General features: G+C 31.0%; 1 protein-coding gene across 1 annotated transcript; it reads left to right on the top strand.

The window, feature by feature from the left end:
- Positions 1-344: 344 nt before the first annotated feature.
- On the top strand, positions 345-9,276 carry LOC113389402 (the record flags this gene model as incomplete). Its single annotated transcript, XM_026626439.1, is given in 9 exon segments — positions 345-1,480; positions 1,716-1,813; positions 1,936-2,218; positions 2,300-2,476; positions 2,556-2,829; positions 4,258-4,406; positions 4,605-4,835; positions 7,189-7,486; positions 8,906-9,276. Coding segments are annotated over 9 exon segments (3,017 nt in total), but the record flags the coding sequence as incomplete, so codon positions are not given.
- Between the last annotated feature and the right edge of the window lie 103 nt (positions 9,277-9,379).

Genomic DNA, 9,379 nt, shown 5'->3' on the forward strand with positions numbered 1-9,379 from the left:
TTACTTTTAATATGATTATACTGAAAGGTAAGATTTTGATCATAGATTTTGATTTTATGAATCAACCTAAGACAGAAATACTAAGATAGAAAATATAGACAGTTGTTTATTTCATTCAGTCAGATTTTGGTTCAATATACTGTTAATTAGGATTTTATTTACTTTATATTATAATAACCTCGCTGCTGTATAACTTTCCTGCTATAGCATTATTATAGAATATTTAAAATGTATTTGCTCTTCATTTTACTTCAATAATATTTTGCAGGTTATGTTGAAGAGTTAGTGTTCTACTCAATATAGCTTTTGTTTATATAAATTTTAATATCTATTTATCATTTTAGGTGCAGCTCAAGATGAAGTGGAGCCCACAGATACTGAAGCAATCGCCCCTAGAACGCCCCGTGGGGGTCGTTCGCGACGCAAGAGCACCGAAACAGAAGTCCTTACTCCAAGACGCACGAGTCGTAGAAGATCCAGCGTAGAAGAACCTGCACCCACCCCTGTTAAAATTCAGCAGTCCCTTGCACAGATCACAGAATCGGAAACTGAACAAGAGGAACAAGTTCCTGAAAGCAAGACTGAATCAGAAGAACCTGCTATTGATCTTTACAGTATCAATGTATCAAAAACCTATGATGATGATGAACAAAGTGTTACCACTCATGGGGATTCAATGACGGAACAAAAGGACATCAGCATCGAAAGTAAAGAGATTGAAAGTTTGTCAGATGATACCAAAAATGATGAGAAAGAGAAGAACAATGTTGCAGCGGTAGAACCTGTGGCTGCTTTGTCTGATCAAACTGAATCTGGTGATGTAAAACCAGAGATTGAAAAGACAGTTACAAAGGTTGAAGAACCGGAAAAAGAATCTCCTTCAAGGAGGACAAGTTCGAGAAGGTCTTTGGTAGAGGAGTCTTCAACACCCACAAAAGCAGAAGAAAAAATTACTACACCTATAAAAAGTGATGAAAAACAAACAACGCCTGTGAAAGATAAGCAGCCAACGCCAATTAAAAAGGAAGAGAAACAAACAACTCCAATTAAAAGTGATGAAAAACAAGCAACACCTGTGAAAGATAAGCAACCAACACCTGTGAAAGATAAGCAACCAACGCCAAGCAAAAATGATGAAAAACAAACAACTCCAGTAAAGAAGGACGAACAAACTCCAACCAAAAAGGATGTTGCAGCACCTGGACAAAATACACCGAGGAAAATTGATGAATCTCCATCTAAAAAGGATGATGTAATGGAAACACAGGAAGAAATGAGCCAAGAAGATCATGCAGAAACATCATTGGACAAAGCCGACACTCTGGAGGAGGATGAAAAAATGTTACTAGATGATAGTGTACATAACAAATCCTCTGAGAGTAACATTGAAGAATCTGATAAGGACAATATATCAGAAAACACCAAATTCGATGATTCAGAATTAGCATGTGATAGTCCGGTGGATACCTCGAAAGCTAAGGTATACATATTTTTATTCTATAAATTTTGTGCATAGATTCTTTATCTATTACTATTGCTAACTAAATATTCTCTTTTTAATGTTTTTCTAGAACAAAATCTTTTGACATTGACAACAGGTTGCTGTGATATTAAATTGATATTGATAATCGATATATAGATATAATTTAAATTATAATTGTTAAAAGTGAATCATATAGTTAAAACTAATGCCAGCCTTATTTTTCAATTTACAGAAGAAAGAGAAGAGATCAAGGTGGAGCAATTTCCAAGACCAAAAGCAAGAATCGAATGATAAAGCTGCAAAATCAGAAGAAGCAAAATCTGATGACAGGTATTTTAATACAGAATATCTTATTAAAAAAATAATTATATTCCATGACAGTATAATTTAATTTATGTTTATCAGTTTATAATTTATTATGATGTTTACTCAGATTCAAATTGTCTTTTCAGCCGGCGAAGCCTAAAACGAAGGCATTCTCATTCAAGGTCTCCAGTAAAAATGCTCACTGAAGAAGATGAAGTTCAACTGGAAAGTTCCGATACAAATGTTTTATTAAGCTGGTTTGATTCAGATTTGCATCTATGCATCGATCGTGACAATTTATGTGGTGCCAGCCCTCTAACAGCTGGTGCACTTAGTCACGTTTGGGCCGGTGCCAGAACCAACAAAGGTGTTACAAGTGGTTGTGGAGCTTATGAAGTTCTTGTTGAACGCCACCTTAAAGTTGATCAGGTAGTAATAATTGAAGAATTGGTAATACAAATATTTTGTTATTGGTAATATTGAAATTATGATTTTGTTTTATGTTTTTAGCCTGATGAGAGTTCTCATTTGATTCGTATTGGTTTTTCTACATCTTCAAACACATTACAACTAGGGGAAGATGCACTTTCTTTCGGCTATGAAAGCTCTGGAAAGTTTGTTAGTAATAATGAGTTTACAGATTATGGAGTGCAGATTAAAGAGACTGATGTTGTTGGTGCTTATTTGGTGAGTTCTCAATATTCTATATGGCTTTCATTTAACATCATGAAAGTATAATAATTTTATCATTCTTTTATTTTTTAAGGATTTGGATTCTACTCCATGCACAATTAAATTCACTGTCAATGGCGAAGAACAAGGAATTGCTAAAGAGTTTGAAAAGTCAATTCTTGAAGGCAAAGCTTTATTCCCTCACGTACTGACCAAGAATATATCATTTAAAATTAATTTCGGTCAAAATGAAAAATCTTTGTTAAATAGACCAAAAGTAGTAAAGGTAGTGGAAGACAAAAAGGAAGTGAAGGATGAACCTGTGCAAGAGCCCATGGAAACTGACACTTCTGAAGAATCTAAAGAAGGTATGTTTTGAAACGAATCTATATACTAGATGACCCGACAGACATTGTCCAGTATCCATGCCTTCAATTTTTTAATATTCTATACTAGTATTTACCGTTTACCTAAAAATGCTTATTGTTTTTTAAATTACTCTTCACTCCAAAATGCATATACATTTTACTATATGAAAGATGTTAAATGTAGAACTACTTCAAATGAAATGATGAGTCTCAATTCCCACACTACATTAGAAATTGAAGTCTTTAAAATGGTATAATAAATTAAAAAAAAAATAGTACATAGTTTCTGCGGTAAAAGTACAATATTACATTGAATTTTTTTACCAAAAATAGTTGCTCTAATTTTTATGAACTTTTACCACATTTTAACTGGTTCTTAGTAATTATAATATCTAAATCACATGTTTCTTAGTATTAATTTAATATGCATTATTACCAGGAATGCTCCTGGTGTCCTCAGCGCTCGGATGTTATTGTTTTTTTTTAGCACCTTCCTTATTATTTTACCTGTTTTAACAGTTTATTATTAAATAATTTTTGGCTTTTTAAACATTTTAGTTATTTATTTTGGGCATTTTATGTGATTCATTCTATTGAGCAACTCATAGAGAGCTTTTCATTATTAAACATAACCATAATATAACATTGGTACTTCATGCTGGATGATTTTAATTTAATTTTTTATCATTTAAGATATCCAAAATTGCATCTTAAACCTCTCCTAATTTATATTGTAAGAGCTGAATTGTATGCATTCATTTTTACGTTCCCATTTGTTGTTTTAAAGTGAAATTTTTAACATAATTCAAAAATATTCTGCAAAGATTAGAAAAAAGGTGCAAAGAAATTATATATTTCTTGAGTTATAGGACATGCCCTGATTATTACTTAATTTCAAATTTTAGGTGAAATAATTTGTCAAATCCTCTTCATATGTGTATCATTCAACCTGCCATACATTACTGGCACATCTCAGCTGCCTTTTGGCAACAATAATGTAGACGTTTCATTTTTCCTATTCATAGTCATGAATTTATACAATATTCTAATATTATCTAGGCTCATAAGTAAATTGAAATTTTCGGCAGATGATTCATTTTTCAATGCTAAACAATGTCTCAAATATTTTCAATATCGTTTTTTGCAATTTTTTCCACATATTTCTACAAATTACTATGTATTTATAATCACATACATCCTGAAAAATTCCTTTAACAAGCTTCAGAAAGATTTATCAAAATCCGAATAATTGTTTAGAAGGAGTATATTTACATACATCATTGCAGAAGAATTTTATATATAAGATTATGTATGTTGCTTTACCTTTTCTCTTAATTTTTTTTCTATGCAATGAGGATTATAATAACATTGTATTGGATGTAATTGTTGCTTGCAATAAATAGATATCAATTATTTTACATTATTTAGTAAAATCTACGGACGTTGAAATGGCAAAAGCAGCAGATGCTTCTGAAGAAAAAGAAGCATCAAAGGAGGTACAAGGTGAAAACGCTGTGAAGGAAACAAAAGCAGAAGAAACGGTTAAAGAAAATGCAGTTCCAGAGCCAATTGAGGAGGTAAAAAATTATTAAAACTATACTTTTTGAATTTTTATAAATTATAATTGAATGATTGATATACATTGAAGTAATATACACTTTAAATCGCTCTATAAATTAAAGTCTATCACAACTATACATTTCTAGCTTCAACTCAACAATCCATTTTTGCTTTTTTACATTCCTTTTATTACAACATAGTTTTTTTATATCTAGGACGTTCCAGAGTTATTTATTCTGCCCGGATATGAATACATAGGCAAATTTCCACTCGACTCTTTGGTAGATGGACCGCTTCAACCCGACACGAGGAAAGAGTGTGAGGTCTTGATGCTATGTGGATTACCAGGAGTTGGAAAAACACACTGGGTAGAAAAATGGGTTCGAGAGCATCCAGAAAAGAGATACACAGTGCTGGGAACACATGAACTAGTAAATAGGATGAAGGTATTTCTATGCATATATCTTTTAGTTTATACACGGTTATTGATAAATATTTGATGGAATGGAAAAGCACAAGAGATTAATGTGGGCTTTTACATTTTGCTTTGACAAGCCTCATTGAATTACTTTGTCAACATTAGGGATACAGAATATTGATGATGAGGAACTTTGAGCTCACCTATAAATCTGCAAATTATTTATTAACAAGAACATAGCTCATTGAGGGTTTTGATTTTATTTTCTTATGTGCAAGAGATCAACAATAGAATCGATTTTGTTTTTTTGTTATTAATAATGAATTTAAATAATGCTCTAAGTCTAAATCATTTTTATAATAGTGGAGTTCTGATATTTATCCATCATTTTAAATTCATTATTTTCACTGTACTTTATTTCATTCAATGATGTAGAATTTTAGGGATAACAATTTTAGGTCTATTAACAGAATATATTTGAGGCACAGCAAGACTTTGTGAAGTTGTCTCAGATAAACAAATTTAAAGTTCTCATTATTTTAAAAATACATCTCATATGTTCATAATATGAACATTGTGTAGCAATCACTTTACAGGTGAAATCTTTTGTAGCAAGAACTTAAACTGTTTGCAACATATAAATAAAATAATAGCGGTAGGTATCTATTTCATGCCTCTTATTTTGGCATGGATATTTAGAAGGCACTTTTGTAGATGTTGCACTTCATTCCAAAATGATTGAAAACAAATTTTAAATGCCAATGTGAATATATAACAAAGTATTACATCAATATGCATCAGCACAATGTACTACTGTTTGGTGCATTTTAATGAATTTAAAAAAAATCAATAATTTTTAATAATTCTATTCATTGAGCTCTTAAACACTGAACTCTCAGTTCGATGACAAGTATTTGCCTCAATAGTATCTTAAATTTATTGTGGAAATATAAAGGCAAATATTTATTTATAATTTGGATCAAAGTTGAGTATTTGAATATCAGATTATAATGTTTTAGGAGTGCTTTAATTAAATAAGTAAGAAAATCTATGTACAAGGCTCCAGCATAGATGCTTGAAAGTGGTAATGAAATATAAGTACCATGTAAAATAAGGAAATATTCAAAATATTTCATTTTTTATTAGCGTTTTACAGGTTATAAACAGGTTGTAATCTTTTCAACCATTAATATAGTTATTTCACATCAAATTCACAAGATACTAAAATAAGATTTCTTAATGAGAACTGAAAATAGTAAATTTAAATTTTTGATATATTAAATTTATAATCAAAAGTGGACACATTAAATTCAATACCAAGGATAACTATGATTATTAATATATTAATGCATAATTATTTAATACTTTATGTAATAATTACCTCAAAGAGAGCACATTTATTTGTTTAAAAAGGATAATCAATAGTTCTAAAATAATTTACTATTCATAGTGACTTAAAATTATTTATTGTAAACATTGTCTTGAAACTTTCATAATGGATGGTGATGGCTTTCAGATTCTGGATAATTTTTTATTGGAATTTACTTTTAAATTCTTATATTTGTATGATATGCTCAAAAACTAAATGCATTCTTTAAAGAATTTACTGCAAAAATTGTATAATCTCTTTTGTTAGTTGTTTTCTAATGACAATGCTTATAGTGCCTGTAGAAAAATTGTGAAGGGACCGAGCAGTTTCCACAGAATTTATGGAAAACTAACTCTGTGTGCCTGGAGACGTGGCTGAGCGTTATGTGAAAATTTGAAAATGCTCAGTTTGCACCACAATGTAAGTTCACGCTAGTTAGTGTCAGCCGAAAATTAAAAAGTTTATTAAAAGTAATTTAAAAAAAAAAAAGTTAAAAAACCAAAAAATCAGAAATTATTTCAAATTTCAATGATAGAATATGAACATTCTTTTTTGTTCCAAAAAAATACGCCCTGGTGATCTCTGTATGGTGTACGAAAAAGTTAAGGGCTGCCAAGAAATATATTATGAAAATGACATCTGAAATCAACGTCTGGGAATTATGGATATGGATTATATCAAAACTGAATGAAGGCTTATTTGGAGTCTTATTGGATAAATAAATTTATCAATTTCAGGCAACATAATGGATATTTTAAATATAGTTTTAATAGATGTGATTTTCTATGTCTACAGCACTGTGTGAAAACTAGTGATAGTAAATTATATTAGCATAAGCTAAACATAATAAATAGAATGATTCGTATGTGTTTTTATTTTAAATATCTTCAGCACTCTTCTATAGATCTGTTAAATGATTATGCAAAATTGCGAATATCTATCATACCTTTTCCAGCACTTTTATTTTCTAATTTGGATCTATTTTTAATTAATTTGTATTCTGATTTTTTAGACAAATGGAGAACCAAAGAAATCATCCTACAAAGGAAGTTGGCAAGCATTGTTGGAGGCCTGCTCTAAGAGCATTTCAGAATTAGTGAACATTGCAGGCAAGAGGCGGAGAAATGTCATTATTGATCAAAATAATGTATTTAGTGCAGTCCAGATTAGAAAGATAAGTAACTTTGGTGAATTTGTTCGAAAAGCCATTGTTATAGTACCTTCAGAGGAAGAATGGAATAACCGAAAAGCTGCTAAAGGGCAATTCATCACTGAGGAAGTGACTGAATCTGAAATGCTTACAATGAAAGGTATGTCATAACATTAATATTAATTAAAGCAAAATATGAGATGCATTAAATGAACATTTTTCCTCAATACCTCGAGATTTTTTTTTTATAAATTTTATTTTACTTCAATACAAATTTTGCTTTACTGCTTTCTTTTCCGAACTATAAATTGGTTTTAGTCAGAAAATCTTGTTGGCTAATTTTGTTTTCTTGCTGCTTCAAGTCGTACTGAATCATTTTCCAACCAAATTGGAAAAACAATTTGTGTGTATGTTAAAAACTTCTGTGAGGATTTGGAGATCTAGTGAAAACGTCAGAAATGATCATTAGACATATGCACATCAAATTATCCGACATCTTATGATGATTTTAATATGTATTAATTTTGTTTACATTTCTATGGGTTCCTTAACATCGTTTGTCCGTTGGACGGTGACGCGGCGCTTAAGCGCTTTGACATTTCATCTCTATGCAGCAAAAGCAGTGCGATTACTTTGAAAAAAGTTCAAAATTTCCAAAATATTTCGAAATAAAAAAACTTTCAAGTCATAAAAGTCCTTTTTTTTCAAAAATGTTAAATTTCTCAAGAATCTAATTTTTTCAAAGTTTAAAGAATTTAATCTTTTTTAAGAAATTTAATTTTTAGTACGGGAAGTTCCAGAAATTTGCCTTAAGGCACGATGTGATACACCACTAGTTTGATGATATGAAATCAGGAAGTTCATGTTTGCCTTGAAGCTCAATACTACGTACAACTAGTTATGTATAGATTTTTCTTTATCAAATGGAGACATGTTTAGTATTTCATATTTTATTTGTAATAATTATAACAATTGAATCAATTTTATTTTTCTTTGAACTTTTAAACACTAATTCAAGGCTTCTTAAACTTATGTCATTTGCAACCCCATTTATAATTGCGAGTTTTTTGACGACCTCACACAAATATAAAAGAAAGAGAAATTAATATTTTTAGATGATTTATTTATTAGGTAACAATATACATATATTCATATGAAAATATAGTTTTAGAATTTGTAGTAAAACATACAAAAATTTAGACGTGATGTTATTAAATGATTTACTTTACATTAAAATTCTTCGCGGCTCACTAATTTTCTATGCGACCCACAGAAGCCGTGCACTAATTTAATATTGATATATATTGATAATTAATATGGAAACATGTTTTATATTGAATATTATATTTACAAAAAATATAACTTTGATATTATAAACCAACACTGCATTCTTGTTTTCTCTCCTTACAATATAATCAGCTGGAAACATGATTAATATTGAATTAATAATAATTTAAAAGGAATGCGAACATAGTTTATTTTAACCTTTCAATGTGGTTCTAATTGAATGTGAAATGTCATATGTTTTATAACAAACAGTAATTGTGTTAATTATTAATTAAATATTATTTTTATCCAGCCAACTTTGTTCTGCCCGAAGTAAGCGACTACTTCGATCAAGTTATTTTTGCTGAGCTCTCTGAACAGGACTCGAGTGATCTTATTGAGAAGTATAACAAAGAAGGCAAAGATGCCGGCTATGCCATGAGGCCCGCTAAGCGATCCCGTTTCGATAATAGTTCCGATCGTTCTGCTGACAGACACAGCAACTCCAGCCAGGGCAATCGTCAAAGTAGTGATAGGCGCTACAACGACCGTTCCGATAGGAGGAGGAGTTCTGATAGAAGCCAAGGGTTCAATAGACGAGGCGGTAATGATCATAGAAAACACAATGACAGGATGGATCGCGGGGGCGGCGGACCCCCACATAGGTGGGGCGGTGGTCCACCTTAGATTCGGTGGACCTCCACCTCCGCCTCATTGGGCTGGAAGAGGAGGACATAGAGATCAGTGGAGAGGAGGCGGTGGAGGTGGAAGAGACAGGTATGATAAA

This window comes from Ctenocephalides felis, unplaced genomic scaffold (genome assembly GCF_003426905.1).
Source record: "Ctenocephalides felis isolate EL2017-DRISC unplaced genomic scaffold, ASM342690v1 CF-g0.4_SCAFFOLD_03573, whole genome shotgun sequence".
In the NCBI taxonomy this organism is placed as follows: domain Eukaryota; kingdom Metazoa; phylum Arthropoda; class Insecta; order Siphonaptera; family Pulicidae; genus Ctenocephalides; species Ctenocephalides felis.